Genomic DNA, 23,300 nt, shown 5'->3' on the forward strand with positions numbered 1-23,300 from the left:
TAGGAAGCAGTGTAGTAAACAGCATCCCCCGCCTCGCAGCAGGGTTTCCCAGTAGTCAGCCTGAAGTGGGACCAGCTGTCAGTGCCAAATCTCAAGTGATCCTTCTGGCCAGCCATGAAACGGTCCTCACACTTTGCTGCCAGCTTCCGCAGCGTGTCTGTGTGGAGACCCCGAATCCTGCCCACCACCTCATCCCAGCTGTCCAAACCCCTGTAAAGAGCAGGTCTCTGGGGTTTGGAACCTCCTCCTCCTCCAGCAACACCACCTCTGCCTGTCGTCCGACCCCTTCCAGCCAGAGACTCTGTACTTGGGTAGGCCCTCCTCTCTCTGCCAGTGGTGCCACTGGGTGCAGCAGATGCAGGCTGAGGAACCAGGGAGGACGGGCTGTTAGTCGGGCGGCCCTTGTTGGTGGCCGCGGCAACCGATGGCCTCTCTAGGGAGTCACCGCTTTCATGGTTGTGGGGCCGATGAGGCTCGGAGCTGAGAGAGGAGCTCTGACTAGCTGTCTCCCAGGTGGAGTCCAAGTCGTACAGAGGGTTGGCCACACTGAGATTGGTGCCCCCAGGTTTAGCCTCAGCCCGAGGTCTCAGGGCTCCCTGCATTGGCTCTTTGCCTCCCAGGCTGGGTTCAGTACTGGATCGAGGTACAGCCTTCTTAGGTAGTGGTGGTGGTGTGGCCTTGGGGGCTGGCTGGTCAGCGAGGCCGTCCAGGTCGATGGAGGCCAAGGTGTCGTTGGATGCCTTGGTGTTGCGTGGTTGTTTCAGTGGTATCATGTTGGCTCTGGATTGACCTGGAAGAGAGGGAAGATAACACCATGTTTTCAGTGTGAATAAGAATCAATGAAATTCAAACTGATGAAGTGCTAAAACCACTGCACCATATAAAACTGAGTGGACAGGATAATGTGATACACATAGTTGCTTCAAACAGCTTTAAAGGTCTCATATTGAATAAAGTGAAATTTCCATGTGTTTTTTTTATTTCAAAGCAGGTCTGGAAGAATACTCAAATAAATTCACATGCTGTGAAAGTATCAAAGCGCTCAGTCCACAGTTAAATACACACAGCCTGTATTCAGAAACTGAGCCTTAAAACCAGCCGTCAGGACTTCTGGAACTTGTGATGTCACAACAGTCACTGCTCTCAGCCATGCCCCAAGCCCTGCGCACCTGGACTCACCATGCAACTTTGCAGGATTTGTGAGCGTTTACCTTCACTCAGAAAACAGTCAGAAAAATCTGAAAAGAGGCTCAGATCCTCTCCTCTGATTGGCTCACCGACCTGTTGTTGCTAGAGTTCCAGAGAGAGGCCTGAGAGAGGAGATGTAAAACTACACCGAGATGGTTTTTGGTTCTTAAAACCACAAATATATCTGCTTATGGATCAAAACGTCAAATAAATCATTGGAAAAGTGTAAAATATGGGACTTTTATCTGCACCTCAGTGCTGTACATAAGTACAATTTGAGTACTTCCATTTTCTGGTACTATATAGTTTTACTCTACTACATTTCAGAGGGAAATATTGTTGCCTACTTTTTACTCCACTACATTCATTCGACAGCTACAGTTACTAGTTATCTCACTGCAGACTGAGATTTTACAAACAAAAGAAAAACATCTTATAAATAAAAGAAAGCACTGATATACAAGTAAGCTTACAAGTCATAATGTAACTAAATATAATATGAATGTAATGTAGCTACTTTTACTTAAGCAGAGCTTATTAATATGTCTTCCACCACTGGCAGGATGTGTTCAATTATATGAAAGAAATAAATGAAGCTAAATATCTAAACTAGGTGAGTTAGCCACTTTTTGCCGTTTATTTAAGTTTTTTATATTTTACTTTCAAGTTTTGATGCTTTCATTAATTTCCCTGAGGGCAGACAATCAAAAAGGCAAGTGATTCAGCACTTAAAAGGTTGTTTTTGGGAAAATAGCTTCTGATGCTCTGAAAAAAAAAAGGAATTTCTAAAAGATAAAACTGCAGATAAAGATAAAACAGGGATCAAATATGATTTATAGTTATCACTGAATGTGACTTTTACAATAATCAAACCAGAGTAAAAATGACACCTGCATTACAAATCACTCAACACTTTCACCACCAGCTTGTCTACCGCTACTTGTTTCTCCCCCACAGTGTTTCCAGCCTCCCACCGGCCTGCTGCCTCTCATGAGGATGAGAGGGTGACACAAGGTTGTGTGCTACGGCACGTGAGGTGACTGGTGGCCCTGAGGAGAATTCAAGCCAGAGAGCAGCTGGGCACAAGTTATCCCTGCAACCATCCAGCTGCCCGACTCAATCTGCAGCTCTGTTCTGCAGTGAGGCTTAAAGAGGCAGCATGGAGGGCACATTTATCAGTGACTTGAAGTGACCTTATTTTTCTGGGATGGTGGTGTGAGGGAATTGGAGGGTTGAGGGGTTGATTGGACTCCCCTCCCCATGTTCTCTGGAGATGAGGACCATGGAGGCAGATGGGTCAGACAAAAGTGTCTGATAAGATGAAAAGAACAAAGGGCTCGTGCCTTTTGTATGATGGGATTGAAACAGCCTGATGGTTTTAACTGAGTGGGTGTACAAGGTCACTGACAAGCCTTCTGCTCAGCTTTTTAACCAGGGAACAACCCAATTTATTTGGGAGGACCACGAAGGGAGGCTGCCACCCCTACGGTAAAGGAATGTGCTTGAACACACAGTCCAACCGCTAATGATTACAAATTCTCATCAAACGGTATGAATAACTCCTCACATGTGCTTCATGCTGCCATCATTTTAAGTAAGCAGGAGAAGCCTTAAGAAAGAGCAGTCAGGATAAAGTAAATGAGTCTTGTTAATCCTCCCTGGAATGAGTATATTTAATGTGTTCCTCCACCAATCTGCAGTAATCCATCCAAGAAAACAACCGTCTCTTTCCATCTTTTATCTTTTATGGCAGCAAGCTGCCTGTGACTTAACTTTATTACATAAGACTCACCCAGTTTGTGACTGTCACTTCACTTCAAGAATATACTCTGAGTTGGCAGTTTATTAGGTACACCTGGCTAAATCGAAAATGTTTCATTTGCAGATTATTTGTTTGATCAAATTGTTTTGCCGATGAAATGTCAAAATACTGTGAAAAATACCAAATATCAAAGCTTCTCAAAAAATTCAGTTTACAATGATATGAAATGGAAGAAAGTGTCAAATTGACAATTTGAGAAGCTGAAACCAGCTAATGTTTGACATTTATGCTTGAAAAATGACTTGATTAAATCAATTATATGATTAACAAAAAGTCTGCAAATTATTTTTCTTGTTATTGACAATCCAAGTAATCGACTAATTCTTTCAGTTACAGAAATACAGCATATATATAATAATATATATATATATATATATATATATATATATATATAATATATATATACATATAAGATGGATAACAAGCGTAAAAAAAAAAAAAAAAAAAGCAAAGTGCAATTTAAGGCTAAATACCATACAATAATTAAATAGACTAAATAAAGTATAAAAATATAACATAAATCTAAATAGTAGAAAGAGAAACCAAGACTAAACATTACCAGAATAACATGTGCAACACCTTTTCTCTTAAAAAAAAAAAAAAACCTTTTAGTGTCATCAATTGTAGAAATGGCCTTATAACATAACTACACAGGATGCTGTAATCTCACCGTGAGGGAAAAGGGTCAGATTTCAATTACACAAACCGTGTGACAGATTTTGTGAAAAGTGGTGATAAACTGAAACTGACGGGTGTCCACGTCCAGGAGATAAAACAGCAGAGTCCCGATCTCTTGAAAATCTGCTCAGGATTAAAAAGCTAATTCTTTTCTCGAGAACACGGAACCTAATGTGTGTGCGTCTGCTACTGCTGTCAATCTCCTCAAGCCAACTGCGTGTACGAATGCATGCAAATTTAAATGAGGCATCACATTCTCTCTGCTGCACATTATTACATCATCATCATCGTCATAGATATTAAATAAAGAAAGAAGAAAAAAAAAGATTGCTAACAAGCCATGCACGACACAAACAAGAATTTACTGTACTGAGGCAGTTGCAGTAAAATGACTACATTCTCCAATAGGATTGAGTTAATGATTTCCTCTATATTTAAGTATATTTAGGATATAAATCAAAACTAAAACCCACAAATGACAGAAAATAAATTCACCTTTTTTTCATCTTCTCTTATACTGGGATACAATGAAGCTATAACACTTTCAAATTAAAAGGAAAGTGACTTATTCTACTGAGTGAAAAAATTAACTGTTATTAACCTTGATATATCAAATATATAAAATAATTACATATGAAGCCGTTCCATAAACAATTTCAGTAAACAGAGGCTGAAATTTTCCATCATTTCTTCGCAAGGAGATGAATGAACTTGTTGCAGAGTGATTATTGTTCACACATCGTGCCGCAATCAAACTAACACCACAGCAACAGGAGACGATGGAGGAGGTGGCTAGAATAAAGAGGAACAGAGGGGAGGATTGAAGCAAGAGCAGTGGAGCAGGTGGCTGGAGGTGGTAAAAGTGAGGGAAGTGACAGAGAAAGAGATATATAAAGAGGCGATGGGACGAACAGGAGGCACCTGATAACAGCGAGATAAACAGGTGATGAAAGAGACAAACACCGAGCAATAAGGTGGGAAAACAGGAAAAACAAGCCTACCTCAATTCCACTAATGCCTCAAAGTTTTTAGGTAAACACGGTGCAGCGGCTGCGTAGGGAGGCAGAGTGAAAAGCTTTTCTCTGCTTCCATCCCTGAGAGTCTGTGCGGAGCCGCTGGTGCCAACAGGCAGGCTCAACGCTCCCACCAATACTGGAGATTTCTCAGTGAGCGAGGCAGAGAGCGCTCTGCCTCCTACTGCCTGATGCTCTGATTAAAACACAAGTGTGTGTATACTGTATATATACCGAGTGAGAGGGAGAGACGGAGAGAGGGAGAGAGGGAGAGAGAGAGAGAGAGAGAGAGAGAGAGAGAAAGAGAGAGACAGACAATTGAAAGTGATTCTCCACTAAATCGTGTGAGCAGGAAATATTACTGCAGCCAAAAAAGTGAAGAGCAGCGAGAGAGATGGTAAATCAATCCTGAGATCCTGACAAGTAGAAAAGGCGAGAGATGTGGAAAGTTAAAAACAGGCATCGCACTCAGTGGCTGTGTGTTAATCTTGAAGGCCACACACATCCTCCCAAACAAATGTGACACACTGCACAATGTTTGAAGGCAGACAAAGACACCAACTCCTAGCTCCTGCCTTGTTCCTCATTAGCGGCACGTAGAAGAGTCAAATTAGGCTGCAGGCAGCTCGTCATGCTTTATCCAGGGAGCTTTTAGCACATCCACAATATATCTCCCCACAAAAACACACACACACACAAACACAGTGTACCCAGTCTGCATATACCCATGTAAAAAAAAAAAAAGAGTCTATTCAGTGCAACGACTCACACACACACGTGAGTGAAAAAACACACAGTGAAGCACCTCGGCAGTGCATCTGCTCCACAAACCCACTCTCTCTGACCTATCGCTTTGTGTTTCTACCACTTTTTCTCTCAAACCCTGCTCAATCACACAGAGAGCTTTGTGTTTTAAGTGGCCTGCATGTTTGACAGCTGTGCCCATCTCTCTGCCTCCCTTCGCTCTACCACCACCACCAAACCTGTGATACTGAGCTGCTGACAAATAACAAAATGGCCACTGTCACAAAAAAAAAAAAAAAAAAAAAAAAACGGCTTCAAATTGGGGAATTTAATACAAACTTCATCATCACGGTATTAGAGGAATGCAACATGGCCGTCTGCAGTAATATTATAAACCAGAGACGGGGGATTTGGGCCTCTTTGTTATTTGATGTACTCTACTATCATGGGCTGCTGAGACAACAATCTTAAGGCATTAAGCTTTAATAATAATGAGAACATATGCCAAAATGTGTCTCCCTTGCCATTTGGATGTCTTGCTTCAAATAAACAAACAAATTAACAAATAAATAAATCTGGCCACTGCTGTCTCATTCCAAATTCTTTCAATTTTAACCACTTGAAACAATGATCTTAAAAACAGGATAACTGTTTAAAGTGTTGTCACATTCGTGTAGAATAACAGAATTGAGAAAGAAACAGCAGGGCTCCTGGTGAATTTGTCTTTTGTGAGATAGTAGATGCACCAGCACAAGATTTACAGATATGCTTGTGTCTCTCGATGATTGTCTACTATCTTGCTTTTCCCATCAAAAACAAACCTTAGTGCAAATTAGACTTTTTTTCTCAGTTATTTCGATACCATTCGTTAGCTTCAGGTGATGTCGTGGACATAAAGAATAAGATAAAGAGAAACACAGAATTATAACAGATTTGTCTGTTTTTGTTTCGTCTCTAAGTAAGTAAATAATTCAGCTGTGGACTTTAATACCTTTGTAATACCAGTGTCGGACCACATAATTATTTAAGGTACGGTCTGTCATGTACGGTACGGTCGTGAAGTACATGTTCTTATAATGTGGTTATTAGTGTAGCTCTACTTCAGACTCAGTCATATCAAATATGGTTTTCAGAAACAATGCAAAGAGACAAAGGCAATGAAACATGGAAGAATAGAAAAAAAATAGCATAATGTCTTGATGTATGAGAGTGATCCACCCTCTGTTCATTTCTGCATGTCCAATAAATCTGCTGAAGCGAATAGCCTTGATGAGAATTAGTCCCAGCTCAGCAGGGAGAGAAGCATGCTCAATACACAGGCGCTAACCTCAGGACAAAGATTTCCACCCCTCGCTGAAATAAATTATTTCAGGTTAATCTAGATTCCAACTTGCAGGCTGTGGATGAGAAGATGTGTTCTGAGATTTTCAGCTGCACCTTATTTAGCAGGGAATAAATTATGACTTGTCACACATGGAGATGTGCTGATGCTGAAAAAAGTCAGCGTCTTACAGTAGGAGTGAGGTGAACTGCAGAAACTGAAGAACGACATATCCTCGAAATATTCACCCACTGACTCTAGTTACTATTACAACAACACACACACACACACACACACACACACACACAAAAAAAAAAAAACATTTGCAGGCCAAACACTGTGGAACTTAACCATCTGTAGTTTTGTCTAGCTCTGAGGGATTGTAGTGCACGTTCAGCAGCTTATTTGCATTCTCCCCCTCATTTTTCTCTTCACGCTTTTTGAGAAGCATAAAAAAACGTACAGTAAAAGGACCTTGTTCATTGTAAATTACGGCAAATGGAGTCTTTTCGCAGAAGGACACAAACTATTTTTTCCTGCGACGTAAACTCCAGATGAAAATGAATACACGCAGAGGTGGCAGTTACAGTGTTGTGTCAAAATCAGTCCTACGCAGGAGGAACAAAGCTTGCAGACTTTGTGGTACCTGCACTTACCTATGCAGCACACTAACTACTGTTTTAAGACAAGTTTTCTCAGCTTCATATAAGCCATATGCAATACTAATACACATTCTTATAAATACACAAGTTTAAGAAACCGTCTTCCTCTCGCATGTGTCGTTCTTACCCAGGTTGCTGTATGTGGCACTGCACTGGCTGGAGGCGGGGGAGTGGGAGTGATGGGAGTGATTCCCATCCTCCTCTGGCTCTCCGAGGCTGGCGCTGCCCTCGCTGGCTGAAGCTGGTGTGGCAACCTGGTTGGCATGGCACTCTTCGCTCTCCCCAAGGGCCAGCCCCAGATTCACTTTGGCAGACAGGAAGGTGGCACTGGGCAGCTCCCGATCCTTGGCGTTGCTGGCACTGACCGGTACCTGGCTGCACATGACAGAGAGAGAGGCATGGCTCGGTTAGTTATAAAAATGTGGGATACTTGCTCTATTAATGGTCTGATTATATTTGTTTTATTTCCTTTCTCCTTTCTGATATTTTACCCACTGCCTTGATTTTATTCATTAATCTCTTCATGATAAGGTTTAATTCTGCATGAAAATATCTGCAAAACAAATCAGAAAAGAAGTAGGAGTGCAGTTGTGTTTATAGATGATAAACAAGCTGCTTTTGATCAGGGCTTCCATCTGTCATTGTTAATTTTATCTATAACTGATAACTGTATCTAAGATATCAGGACACCAGCAACAAAACACACACAGCAATGTTTTTATCTGGTCAGTTTTTTCACTTTCTGACATCAGCGTTTGCATCACTTTATCTGCACACTTCATCGTTCTCATCACAGCTGTAAGTAAGGAGGGGGGGGGGGGGCTTTTGAAGCCTGATGTTTTTCAAATGCAACTACACATACGTTGCCTGAGGGAAGGTGGAAAAAAAAAGGCAAGGCAGGTCAGAAGGGTGTGTGATAAGATGTTTTGAAGATCCCTCTGTGACAGTGGGAGGCTATGAGTTCAGGTGTTTACAGAGGTGCGATGAATTTCATCTAAATCTGCCATAGCAGATTGGTGAAAAAAGTGTGATGATAAGGTGGCAGACCTAAATGTGATTATTAACTGATTTTTTTTCTTTCTTTTTTTTTTGTCTTGTTCCATCAGACACTTATCAAAGCTGGAGGCATGGAATAATGAAGCATTCTGGTTGCACTGAAGAACAACCTAATGAACCGTGAAGCGTAAAACGACTAAAGAATTAGAAAACAAAACAAAAACAAAATTATGATTTATGATTCATGAAAAACACCGCCTGTCCTCTTAATGATCTGCTGCACATTATGTCTCTGCTTTTCAGAATGACTTACAGCAGATGAATAAATATTGTTCCATATTACAACAGGAGGCCATATCTTCATAATGCACTGACAGTGGTCCATCTGACCAGTGGGCAATTGAAATCTAGGTCATATCTGACAGTCACTCAGGGTGTGTTATCGCGGCGAGAGTTCAGATTGCAGAGTGACTCCAACCGCAGTGAGAAAGCCCCGGAGATGCTATGAGGCGACTATGCTGTAGTTCATTACTGCCAGAGATGTCTGTTGTACAGGGGATCTGCCACATATGTGTCTTTTTAAGGAAGTGACAACACCACAGTTTCCCCATAGGGCATTGTGTGCATCACTATATTATTACATTGTAAAAGAATATTTTCCTTGAAATGTCTGACATGATTGGAACCCATTTTGCATTTAAAGGAACCATGTGGAGTTTCTGGCCACTAATAGTGCCATGGGGCAATTTATTCCCAAGCACACATATACAGAGGTTACATGCTACACAATCCTGGCAATGGTTTTGCATTATTTCACTGATCTATCAATGGCGGTAACGTACCAAGATATGCAACAATGCACCAGCAAAGGCAGGGGAAAATTGGAACATTGGAATAAAGTTAATATGGATTCGAACAATGCATGTTTTAAAACTGAAAAAAAAAAAAAAAAAAAAAATCCCCTTTGCAAATTTTTTATGACGGAAATGCACTCAAAGCCTCTACCTCAATATTACAAACACATGTTTTAGTGAGTAAAACTGAAAGTAAATGAAACCTTTGCCAACGTTAGCATTAACAGCTGTTTACTTACCAGTCTAGCGGAAACATCGCAAGTTCATTATCAAGGTTCATTCCTTTACTCGCCAAGAGCTGTCTCCAGTATTGGAGAGCAATCCTTTTGTTTCTTTCTATTTCTATCACTTCTTTTCTTTGACTGAAGTTAGCATGCTAAGCCCGGCTAGCCCAGTTCCTGTCTCTCTCCACTTTCTGATACCGCTGGTGAGTTACAGTCTGTTAATGCTATCGTGGGCTATATAGCAATAGTAAAACTTAGAAATAAATTTAAAGACACCCAACTATAGCACTATCTTGAGCCGGTATAAAGTGTGTTTCTTCTTAAAGCCAAAGATTCACTATGCGGGTCTAACAAATCTAAGTAAAATGATGCAATAGATGCAATACAGTAACAAGAAGAAAGCAATACACATGCGTTTACCATGCAGGATGTAAACTTGTACATGACAGCTGGGTGAAAGCAGTGAGTGACTGCAGCTGAAGAAAAAAAACAAAGAGGGTAGAAAGATTGAAAAGCATTTTGATCTTCACTTATAATTCCAAGTTAAATGCATCAGGAATTCTCAACAAGAAACAACCTGATTTTTTTTCTGGGTAACTGTGTCTCAGCTCTGTGGTGAAAAAAACCTCAACAGCTGGTGTTTCATCAAGAGCCATCTGGGATCAGTCGCCCACTTTGATCACAGTAAATAGGATACTCAAAGCGGCCTGGTTACTGACCTCTGATCTGATAACAGTTCCGCCACGGTCTTTCAATGTGACCTGTGTGAGACGTTACACCCTCAGACCACCTGGGTTGCGACCACCCAGGTTGGGTGATATTCTAAACTACTGTAGATATTACACCCTATTGTAAAACACAAAATACCTGCTATCTACCACTTAGGCAAGAGGCTGGCCCTGCCATCTGTTCTGAATTTCAGATACTCCTTTGGTGGCATATTGTTTACTAATCTGACGCTGTCATTATGAGTCTGAACTTTACAGTATTAATCTATATATCTTTCCTGTCCTTCTTCTGAATAATGAAAACAATGAAAAACAAAAGCAGTAAAAGTAGTAAAGTGAAACAGTAAAAAGTAAAAGGTCATTAAAAGTTTAAAACAGCTGGTCTCACAGTCTCAAGCACCGTCATGGGTGGGGCTGGTTGGCAGTAATGTTTGTATTATCCTGAATCAGATGTGTCATTTCCTTTGGCTGCAAGGTTGATTACACATGTTCTAATATGACTAGACTAATGACTTATGTGATCATAGGGAAAAGTCCCTGTCATGAAGGAAGTGTCAAGAGCCAACAGAGCTCAAGGAGGGCTCTGTCCTGTTGAAAGTTGGGGGCCTGTTACAGCATCTAGTTCACTAATGAAATGAGCTGAAATTCTCCTGTCACCAACAAGATGGCCAGACATTTGCAGCCAGTAATAAGATCAAGTGACCTTCTTCTGTGGCCAGATTATAATTAGGAAAGAGTTTTACGCTCTTACTTAAGATGCCTGATTCAGAGACCACATTAAGCTTAAAATTAATCATCACTACAATTTTTATCTACAAATAATAATATGACTTGGCCAATGCTAAGACGGTAATGTAATCCTCTGTCTTTAGAGGAGGTGAGTGTCATCGACAGACAAAGGTAAATGACAAAAAAACAGAAACTCGAGCCAAGATTTTTGCAGTTTTCACTTTACAGGTGACTATTGTTTTCAGAGGAAACATTCTTTTACAGACAAACTCCAGTGCTGTGCTGTACCGTGTTGCATATTTCCCATAACATCACCTTTCTGGAATTGCAGTTACACAGGGGCATGTTCTTCATAAAGAACACAAATATTATTGCAATATTTGGACCATGACGTGATAGAAATGTAAGCGCTCGAGGAAAACACCCAGCTGCTCATGTGTCTGTACCTACCCTGGGGCACTGTGTCTGAGGAGAGCATCACATCGGACATGTTTATGATCTGTCTTTGTAGGACATGAGCCCTCTGTGTCTCTTTTAAGGAGAGGCGATCAATAGCCTTCAAGTTGCCACAGTGCATTACTGTAGCACTTGCCAGCAGCAGACAGTCATTATAAAAAGGCCCACCACAGTGAAAACGACTACTAAATAAACTGTGAAAAGATAGAGGCACTGAAGAATGAGTGTAATTACAAACTTAGCAGCGTATCAACAGCACAGTTTGATATAAGGGAATGAAGAAGGTTTATTATAAAAAATCTGATACTGGCCTGTTCAGTTCATGTTCAGTTTCCTCTTCTTTTCTTCCCTGTTCCATCTACATGAACTGATGACATTACTGCACTTACTCTAACACAAGATGCAACTTACATTAATCCTACTTGAGAGGCTCTTGACTCAAAAAAATACCTTTATGCCTGCTGCATGTTTCAATGTCAGGACCTGACTTGTTGAGACGGCATGAAGCTACCTCAGTGCACTTCACTCTTTCTCAGACCTCTGCTGCAAGAAACGAACAATCACAGTCCAAAACACAAGTCATGTAATCTCAGACACCTCTCCTCCCTGCTAAGTCAACAGGACTTCAAATGGCCTGAATGGTCACAGGTATTTCCACAAGTGAAGGAAAGAAAAGGGCTTCATTTCAAGCTTACCCACTGTACTGGCTCACGCAGCTTCCCATCTGGAAACCTTGAGTACAAGGTGAAGGTGAATTCACATTCTAAGTGGAGCGATAGTTGTATGCCGACCAGTTGTGAAGAATCAAAAAGTCTTTTCCTGCGGGTGCTCCTTCCTTGTTCCCCTTTCTTTGAATGTTCTCACCTGTCTAAGGTAATGTGTGTTTGCCAGCGCCACGCCTACTGTTAGCCAATAAAACTCCAGTGGAGTTAACCCCGCTACTGCCAGACAAAACAGAGGGTCTATAGACTGACCTGTGTGACCAGTTCATGTCATGCAATCACTGACCTACTGTTTTGTTTATCCAGGAATGGTTCAGGCTTTTAAGAAGCCTTTCATTTACTGAAAAATACCTTGGCATCAAAGGTTTTTTGTTTTATAGAGAAACATACAATGTTACTATTTGTCAGCAACAGTGACAATAAGAATGTGTTAGGGAGACATATTTAAAACAGCAAAAATGTGTTAAATAAAGAATAGCAAATTTGAGAAACTGCTTTGGTTGCACAAAATCCAATATTTCAGAAAGACTTAAAAGCTCCAGTACTTTGCAGAAAAAAACAAGCAAACAACTATCTATAAAACTAGAGGGACCTGGCATGTGGTAACAACCTAGACTAGCAACTGAAGAATGCTTCCTTTCCCTTTAACACCTGTTACCAAAGCACTGACAGATATTTACTGAATTCCCATTCCACAAGCACATTCTTTCTGTAGATTCCCCCACACAACCGAGGGAAGCTTACGTACCAAGGGCTATTTTCAAAGCTATTTGCCAATACTCGAAGTAAACATCAAATAAACAGTGGAGTAACAACTGCAACCTACAGTACTGCCAATGGAGTTCAAAGTTCACAGTGAATGCTGTAAACTCTCTCGAAGGAATGTTTGTAGGAGACAGTTGTAAAGAAAAAGAGGTGGACAAGACCAAAGGTGAGATGTTTGGAAATGTAATGTGTGATGTATTAAATATGGTTTTCTTAAAGTGTGATTTCACATAAGCTAGACAGTATGTGAATATGTCTCCTGCAATTCTGCAGAATTTAATTATAGTAACTGCTTCATAAATGATTCTGAAATATAATAAAACTTGGAAATGTAATAAAACTTCAGTTATTTTTGGCATCAGATATAAGTGAATGAATTTTATAGGAAAAGAGCTGATCAGTATTTTAACAATGGGACAGATGTTCCCTGATGTTCATTGCTCAATATAAACAGGAGAAATATCTGGTATGAGTCATACTGCCTCTTCATTACTGGCACCATCCCTGATGACTTAACTGGTTTTGACCAACATTGGAACGCCATCTTGTCATTTTACTAAACTCTATAAGCTTAGGTTATATTTCATATTTCTTCATTTAACTACTCCATTATCGTCTGTGTGAACACAGTGAGACCGCCTTTGCTCTGACTCATGACTTGTGGATTTTGGCATCAAACCTTTGGGTAACATGTACTGGGTAATTTATGCAGCATACACTAATATATCCTAGCACATACTAATAGCAAAACTAGCACATACTTGATACTTGTACCACTTGTACCACTTCTGTACCACAGAACTTCTGGAAGAAAGACAGACATGACTCGAGCTGAAGCTTGAGAAGGAGAGAAAAGCAGGGAAGCTAGAAAAAAGACAGAATGGGGCCGAGCTCTTGACAGGATGGAGGAGTGAAATATTTAAGAGTTCACAGTGCTTCGGGCTCAAAGGAGAAAAATGTGGAAAGAAGGCATGGAACAGGAGCAAAACAAAAAAAAAAACTACGAAACAGAGTAAGTGATGGGGGAAAGCCAAGCACCAGAAGGTATGGATAACATGAGGGTGGCAGAGATGCAAAGAGAGGAGAAGAAACACATAAGGGCAGTGTAGAGAGGGCATCGATGAGTTAGAGATCAGGTGAGAGGATGAACAACAACATCTGAACAGGTTGTGCATGAGCTAAACTGTAGGTGTGATGTCTCTCAGTGAACATTTGTACATGAGTGCTAATCCTACTAATTGTGCTGGTGGGTGTCAGATTGCATTTTATGAAACATATTAAGATGCTCAATTTCCCAATGGATTCCCAAAATACACCAAAGTTCTTCTGTGGGTGATTACATGTACAACCAAACAAAATAAATGGGAATATGCCCTTTTAGCAAAAAGCATAATGGCCTCAGGAAGATACAGTAAGGAAATGCTTGTCTGAGGTGAAGAGCATTTTCTAACAGCGGAAGCTTTCATATCACAAAAGAACAATTTCAAACAATTTTTTTCTTGCTGCCCAGTCGTCACATTAACAAATTATTTACTCTGTCAGTTTTCATCACATATTTGTAGAATGTGACACTGTAAATAAAAAATGTTTGATAGGAGATGACTATTTCTAACCAATTAATAGTACCAGGTACATCAGAGTGAGTGAGAGGATTCATTATTGAACCTGTGGAACCTGGGGTGGTGTTTAGGTTGAGTTTTCCTGAATTTCTAAGTACAAAGGTTTATATTCTTTAACAGCACTAGGCTTAATACATTTTGAATCAAGTTATGTATCTAGTATCTTCCTGTTGTCAACAAACGTTAACCTTGTAAATATTGTGTTGAACCAAAGATCAACACAAAATGGATTGGGAATGTTTTAAGAGTGTATTATCCATCCTGTTGTCCATGTGATTAGTACTTGACATTATTAGCAGTGCTTTCAGTCCATGACTTTCCTGATGAATGAGTTTTTGTTTGGCTACTGCAGCATTTATTTGACTGATTACCACCTTTGAGTGAAATGCAGGTCGCATTCAGCACAAACAAGCTTATAATTTAAAACAGAGAAAACTATATATCTTACACCACCTGGGCTATATTTATGTGGCACCACCATACTGCAGAAAATTTACCTCAAGAAATTAAACAAAATGGGCAGCAGGATGTCAAAGACAAATAATGAACTCATTATGCAAGAACACAACAAATACACTGGTGAGTAGAGTCAGTGTGGGTGTGTGAGGATAAAGTGAATTTGCCATCCAAAGCAGTGTAGTTGTTACACTGAGTGCTGTTGAAAACCTGTCACAGGTCGACTCCTGAAGGGAGAAAGGCTGAGCACAGAGCCTGCTGTTCAGGTAATGGATGACATTAAGGAAGAGACCACACGGACTGTATAGCCCACACAGTCTGCTGGGCAAGTGGGCGAGCAGACATGCCAAATTAAGATCAAACACCTCTAGAATCTGAGATGAGGGATCTGTATGATAGAAGGAGAAGCACCCCTGGCACTTTGGAGGAGCAGCTGGCAAAGGTTGAGCATCTTCATTTTAAGCTGGGCCCCACAAGTGCTCTGAAGGGGATGCTGGGTAATGTTAACACAGGCATTGTATGCAAGAGCATTTATTAGACCAGCAGGAGGGGATGTAGGCAGAACATGTGTGAACCGATTTGATAAATGACTAAGAATTCCTCTATAAGCCTTAAAGACAAAAGTCATATTAATAACTATTTGTGTAAAAGTAATATCACCTTACGACACTTCAAACTCATTAACTATCATTAACCTCTTCAAAATCCCTGTCAACTTCATTTTCTGGTGGAACTGGTGGACTTCTCTAAGGTTAATCTTTTTATGAGACTTCAATGGCAATAGTGTGAGGGCCATAATCCAACAGGTCTTAGCTCTACTCCAAGCACATAAGCATACCTAGAAAATGATGACATTTTTTAGTCCTCACTAACCCTTGCTAATTATGCAAAGACCCATCCACTATTGCCCATGTTTCAGATTATTCAGTATTCATATCCAAATCTAAAACAAGTTATGTTTACCTCATATTATCAATTGTTTAAACCCTAGTTTTAAACCTAATCATTACTATGAAGTACTACTGATACAGGCTTTACTGCGGTCACTGGGTCATTTTTCAATATGCTGGTATCAGATCAGTAAATAAAAACCTTGAACAAATACCTGAAGTCCTTGCTGATGAGATCAACTCCAGTGTTGTGGGAGGGGGGTGTTTGTCCTGGGCTCAAAGGTCTGGGTTCTTTGCGCTCATCAGGTGTCAGTTGTGAAGTTTCTCTGCACTCCTCTACTCGCAGTTCTCCTTCTCCGTCACAAGGGGTGCTGCCGCTGTCTGGTTTGTAGGTGAAAATGATGGTTGGCTTTTGGGTGGGATCCTCTGGTTTGGCCTCAGTAAACCAGTGATGATGTTGGATTGGCGGTGGTGGAAGAATGTGAATGACTGTTCCATCAAGTCCAACCAGTTTGCCCTTCTCCTTCTCTCTCTCCACCTTCTCCCTCTGCTCATCCTCATCTTTCCGCCGACGAAAAAAGCTCTTGAAGGAGATCCAGCGTTTGGGTTTGGAGCTTTCTGTTGAAATACGTCTCCCCTCTCCACCTGGACTTCCTTCACCTTCACTGGGTCGTACAGGAGAACTGGAGGCAGAGTTCTTGGTCCAGTTGCCAAAATGTCTCTGGAGGATGTTAGAAGCATGGTATGGGGAAGATGTAGATCTAGGAGGGGGGAAGGGGGCATTGAGCTCTGAGCGGGGGCTGGAGAGTGGAACAGCAGCAGAGGCACTCTGGGATTTGGACAAAACCTTTGAAGGTGTGTCCTTTTTGGGCTTGGAAAGACAACCATCAGTTGTGGAAAAGAGAGACTTGGGTCGGATGAGGGTCTCCTTCATGGCATCAGGTGGTAGGGCATACAGCTCCTCAGAACTAAAGGTTGTGGCTTGTGCTGAGGGCGACTCTGGAGGAGACTGGGGAGGCTGGATAGAGGCTACAATCTGTGAGAGTACAGCGCTGGCCTCCTCCCTATGGTTGACCACTGCCACAGAAGACAAAGCTACGTCTGTATCATCATCTTTAATGTAAGTAGCATCTCCACTTGTCTTGCAAGTGCGTGTTACAGCATTAGCAGTAGGGCTGATTTTAGTTAGGTTTGCAGTAATGGCAAGAATGGCAGGGGAATTTGTTGATGTAGTGGGAGAGAAGGCCCCAACTGTGGAGCCCATCACAGTGCTTGTCACAGTGCTAGAGTCTGTAGTGGTTCTAGGTTGTAAATTTGGTGCTCTTGACACTGCTTCAGGTAGAACTTTTGTCTCTTCAAAAGAGGCTCTCTCTGATGTGCCTCTACCAGAGATAGTTTTCTCTGTTGAGGAGGACTGGACACTCTCAGAGGATCCAATCTCTTCATATGTATGGCTGGCTACCCTACTACCTACCCCTTTTGGCTGTGGGAGTTCCCCACTGAGTCCCAAGAAACTCTTGTACACAGCTAGGTTGTCATATGCACTTGGATTGATAACAATAGGTACCTTGACTGCATTCTTGGAGCTACGGGCATAGGCTGGCTCATCTCGAATGATAATGGGAAAAGGAGGCATGCCTGCATTATTGAAACTGTTGAACTTGATCTCTGATAAATTGGGGGATTTCACAGGTACAGTTCTGGAGGAAGACAGCCCAGCTATGGGAGAAGTGGGAGCTGACTTGTGGCTGAAATGTTGTGTAGGGATGGAGGGGCCAGGAGTACTGCCAACCCCCAGATCCACTTTCGGTATCTTTTGGCGAGGACTTGTGCTTGATGTCCACACTTCTTGGTAGCGTATGTTCCCTGATTTCTTTCGGGAGGAACTTGACAGAGCAAGAGATGGGGGTGATGTTGGCATCACAGGAGAAGATGGAGAAATAGGAGAGGCTGGAGACAGGGGCTGACCTAAAGGAGTGGTACAGAATGATGTAGGGCTGGAAGGCATTGACAGGTTTTTCGGTTTTGGAGTAGAATCTTGAATTTGTTCATCTTTGTTGGCCATGGATGCTGACACATCCACTACAGTGTAAGGCTTACAAATCAGCGATTTCTCCAAATTCACTACACGGTATGGTTTTGCTTGCTCCTCTGTGGGACTAAAACTGATAGTGACTGGTTGACCTGGAAGGGCCTGAGGCATTGGCATGCCTTCTCTGCCATCCTGATCTTCTAATCTAATTGCCAAGACAGCCTTGTGTGTTTCAGTCATCTTGATTGGACTCAGTGCTCTGTGGACAGGCTCCTTTTTTGATGGAGAAGTGCAGGGGGCAGGTGCTTTAGGAGAGGTGGGAGAATGCAGGCCGTTTCGAAGAGCACAGAGGGCACTGCTCCCACTGCTGGAAGTCGTTCGAGAATCTTCTGGTAGTGATGATGACGATTCTGGGGAAGTAGCAGACTCTGAATTTGATAGAAAACCACTGCCTTGCATGTCATGAGGCCCATAGGGAAGAAGACCTCCATTGGAGTCCATGGAGGGGTATCCATTTAAGATCTCATCATAGCTATCATCATAGTCCACTGCACAGATCCGCTGTAGTGAGCGGTTGCGAAGTGGCACAGTATTCCACTTTTTCCCTGCAGCAAAGGGCACTGGAGACAATGTGGCAGCACGGAAATTTGCAAATCGTGGTTGGCCTCGCATACGGATCTCCATGGCTAGTAACTCTTCATCACTTTCATCCCAGCTCTCATGTTCATCATCATCCCTTTCAGTGTCTTCCTCCTCATCATCATCATCCTCATCCTCATCCTCATCATCTTCACTGGAAAACTCTGGGTAGCAAAAGCGACCACCCTCTGTGCTAATGATCTCAGTGCTGTCGCTAAGGGATACCCGTTTATGAGCACTGCCACCACCACCACTACCGCTGCTTCCAATAGCCAGACAGCTTGAGGCTGGAAGGCCTCTTTCCAAAGAACGTTGGTATGAAGTACTGATTCTTCCCCAGAAAATGTCCTTGGAGCCTGAAAGGGCCGTGGGGCTGCTAGGGCCAGGTCCTAACCCAGCAATTTCCTTTAGAACATCTGCCAGCCCACTATTGTTATTTCCACTAGGGGTCCTTGGGCTAAGTTGTCCATAACCCTCAATCTCCTCATTGCCATCCTCTCCTTCATTGTTGTTGCTGGGCCCACCAGGCCTCTTACGGTTCAGTCCATTGCGATTCCAGACTGTGAAGGCAGATGTTTTGCCTTGTTCTATTACATTTGGTGGTCGTTGCAGGTTGCCATCTAAATCTAGTCCTGCAGAGGAGCAGGGCAGCATCATAGTAGGCTTTACAGCAATGGTTGGCTTCTTAGCCACCGGTGGACGGAAGTGGCCTGAGCGGGCTGACCCACTGCCAGCCCTCTGAGAGTTGTTGGTAAGGTTAGGGTTGGCTCTCGCCCCAGCAAGGGGTGGATTCTGTTGCTGAGCTGTTGGAGGCCTCTGCTCAGAGGGAGGCTTCCCTCCACCACTCTGAGCCAGACAGTGCAGGCTTTTAGGTTTAAAGCAGTTCTTGCACTCGCCTGGTTTCCACACGTGCTCGGTGAATGTGCTGCAGGCGGACATGGCTGCTGGTCCAGTAAGGCAGCCTACTGGGTCAGTGGACAGGAAACCCCGCCATGAAGCTACAGGAGGCCACAGGAACTAACTGCAGGACAGCAATGATGAACACTATTCAAGCCTCAAATGTGGGGGATACGGGACCTGAAAAAGAAAACACGAGAGAAAGGTATAGATGAAATCATCTTTAAAAAACTTAATCTATTTTTAATTTAATTTATACTAATGCTAATAATTTTACAAATACTTCACCTAAACAAACTGTACAGAGTAGTTACTTACAAAATTATATTAGAAACTTTTATGTCCATACAGGACCAAAATACTGACCTAAACAAGTAAAAATAGATACCATTATACAATTACACTTATCACACACACGGCTCAACTGAAGTAGAAGGTATATTGGGGCAGATAGAGAGAAGCTGAAGAATAAACTTTGTAAGGCAGAAAATGAATTGGGAAGGCAGTGCTACATTGTCTCCATTAGGTGGCAAACTTCCTCTACTTTGCAGCAAATCTATCCTATGGACCAGTGATCTGCCTCCTCTTACCCCACAATTGGACCTGTAAAAATTGAAAAGCAGAGAGGCAGAAGTGAAGAGGATTAAGAGAGTTTATGTCTAAATTGCTGCCCTGTGTTGTAGTTGGCTGTTTCAGCCAGGCTTAGGTGAGATAAAGGTACTGATATTGTCACTGAATCAAAACCTCAAAGTACTAAATCCGAGGGAACTAGAGCAGTTATATGGAAAATGGCAATCAAAAGTGCTTCAGCTGAGTTCACATCTGCCGATGACGGACCAATGGCTCTGGGTTTTTCAGACTCATATATTTACTACAATGGCTACAATTTCTATACTCTTTACATCAAATATGAATGTAAACAACCTTGAATCTGAAAGTTGAAACTAATTTCAAATTGAAAGTGTATGAGTACATAAAACAAGAACAAACAAAATAATGTCACTCTCTTTCTACTGCACTACATACAGGCAATAAATAAGATGTCAGAAAAGAGTATTAAGACATGATATTAAAAACGGGTTTAAATGGAAACTAAATTATTTATGTCACTTCTAATCTTGTTTAATGAGTAAATCATGCTACACACAAAAGTTTTAAAAATTATTCTGTTCCGTCTTTGTAAAGTAACAAAGACTGACATTTTAAAGCGTGGGCACAAACATTGACTCAGGTTATCGGCACCAGTGCATACATATCAGACGCATCCTGTTTTCTCAGACTGCCAGGTCACACTTTACAGCATCAGGAAGCCACATCCTTTTTTTAAATTACACGGTACAAAATGCCCTATTTTAAACCCTTTTCAATATATCACACAGCCCAGGCCCCTTTGGGTAAAATTTGAAACACTTGTTACATTTCTTTAAGCCCCACTTTAATGCAAATCATGAATCTAATGGAGGCGTAAAGACAAAGAAAAATCCATTATTATAATTCGCTTCATCCCAACTGACCAGTGCACATTCTCACAATTATAACGAGCTCTTGAATACATTAACATCAAGTCCATGGATAATGTATGGTGTGTTCTTCAAATAACAATTAAAAAGAAGCCATTCCATGAGCGCTATGAATGTTTAACATCACACAGGTAACTGCATGTTACATAACATGGCTAGTTATTTCTACAAATGAAGCCTGCTCTGGGTCTTTCAAGGACAGTATCATGTTTTCAGACAAAAGACATGACTCTAAAAGTGAAAGATTAAACACTGAAAACCTTGGACAAAAATACAGAGAAAATGCTAATAAAAAAAGCAATCAAAGACAAATTAGTAGCTAAAACTTTACATAGGAATAAAGAACACTATTTAGTTTTTTTTTACGCCTCATGCCTTCAAATGCATAAAGATTATTCAGATAAAAAAAAAAAGTACTGGTGGGAACAATGCAAGTCTTACAGTATTGTGGTTGTTAATCTCGTTTTATAGCAACTTGACTATTTCTGCGATTCGGTTATGGATCTCATGCGCACTTAGTCACACCTTACCAATGCAGTTAAAATCTGGTAACTGAAGTAAGCAAAAGATAGCAAAAAATATGTTCCACTATAAGCCAGGAAACTCATGCAAAACATGGGTGGATATTAAGACGCACCGCTGACAATTGAAACTATAAATACATGAGGGCCTCTAGATTTTCTAGAGACAAGGCTTTAAAAATGTTTAATTTAAAAGATCTTTAGTTAGTGGTGAATTGTTCCCACTGGAGCAAGACCACGAGCATCTTCTCTTGACTACGTTATTAGAATCAAATGGAAAGTACCTGGAAAATGAAATGATGAAGGAGCTTGCATGGGAGTTTATTATTATCTACAGCAGTACTGATTAGTTGATCAATCGATTAGTCAATTGCCAGAACATTATTGCAAAGTATTTCAATGATCAAATAATTGCTTTAGTAATTCTTCAAGCAAAAATGACAAAACTTTGCTATTTCCAGCTTTTTAAATGTGAGGATTTGATGCTTTTCTTTGTCGTACATGACAGTGAAGTGAACATCTTTTGGTTTTGGACTTTTAAAGTCTGTTCAATCAGACAACAATACATCACTTTGGGGTGTGGGAAATTATAAACAGACATTTTTCACTATCTTCTGACATTTTATAGACTAAATGAAAAATCAATAAAAGGAGAAAACAATCAGCAGATTAATTGATAATGAAAATAATTGCCCTGTAGTTATCTATTGCACTAAACCAAAAGTAGTAAAAAGACGTAGATATGAGCATTAAGGAAAATAATTGGAAATAGTTTGTTACAGGACTCTATCTGCTCTTGACTGTGCTTCTGACTGCTATTAGAAATCTGCTTTTCTCCCATGGAGATCTTGCAATAGTAGAGAGCTCTCTCAGCCAGCGAAACCAGATTAAGTGATTTTTGCTAAAGCAATATTTCATCTATTGGCTGAGATGAGATAGCTCATTCAGCTCTGTTTGACGTGTAAAGCCTGTCAGAGGATTATTATACAATGCTTGGCCTCGATACATCATTGGATAGTGTGTACTTCGCAGGAGATAACCCATACACATAGTGTGAGATATCTCGGATTGAGGAAGTTACTCAATCTTTGACTTTGGACGATGACAAATCAAAATAAACAAATAATGACTATACCAACACTGCACAGTGACTTCTGGAAGAGCCTAACTGTGTCTTCATGTCCGCTATAACTTATTAACAACAGAATGCGTGGTGATTCAGAGCTTTTATGAGTGACCCAAGCCTGTGTTTCATCAAATAAAACTGGGACTATGACTCACCATACAGCAGGGCTGATATTGACAGGGGCGGGTGAATCAGTTTTCTCATCCATCTAACAAGGTCATGGGTGTCAGATCCTGTATGGAAGGATGTTACCATGACAATCCCCTGCCCAGGGCCAGACACAATAAAGCAGGAACTCCTGAATCAAACTTTGCTGACCGAGTTGCGATGGGCGGGGGGAAGATTTATCCTGTTACACTGCATCCTCACAGGAAACAAAGACTGTAATTCAAACAATATTATTCAAAACCTGCCAGTGGTGTGACACGTAAGCACCATGCATATCTGTGGCACTCAATGGACAACCAAAAGTACAGCCCGAGAAAAGTTCACTATGCGTCTGTGGAATGTCTGTAACAGCTGAGACACTATAGGTTGCTCCCTAAATGGAACCAAAGTAATTTATTGATCATTTACGACGACATCCAGAATCTTTTTCTCTCTATGCGCTTGTCCCTCTTGAAACATAACAGGACAAATTTAAGACTTTGTTTTTCACAGCTGTAATGCAGCTGTTGCAGAAGCACTTAAAAACTGGA

General features: G+C 41.3%; 1 protein-coding gene across 1 annotated transcript in view; it reads right to left on the reverse strand.

Annotated features, from left to right (window-relative positions):
* The window catches only part of peak1 (pseudopodium enriched atypical kinase 1), a 69,558-nt gene that overhangs the window by 19,666 nt on the left and 26,592 nt on the right, over nucleotides 1-23,300 (reverse strand). The window contains exons 3-5 of the mRNA XM_022756054.1: nucleotides 16,083-19,615; nucleotides 7,556-7,803; nucleotides 33-790 (exon numbers count right to left, since the gene is read on the reverse strand). Coding sequence (XP_022611775.1) covers nucleotides 33-790; nucleotides 7,556-7,803; nucleotides 16,083-19,477 — 4,401 coding nt within the window. The 5' untranslated portion in view covers nucleotides 19,478-19,615. The remainder of the gene's footprint in view (nucleotides 1-32; nucleotides 791-7,555; nucleotides 7,804-16,082; nucleotides 19,616-23,300) is intronic.

Source organism: Seriola dumerili, unplaced genomic scaffold, assembly GCF_002260705.1.
Source record: "Seriola dumerili isolate Sdu_G_001 unplaced genomic scaffold, Sdu_1.0 BDQW01000242.1, whole genome shotgun sequence".
NCBI lineage: Eukaryota > Metazoa > Chordata > Actinopteri > Carangiformes > Carangidae > Seriola > Seriola dumerili.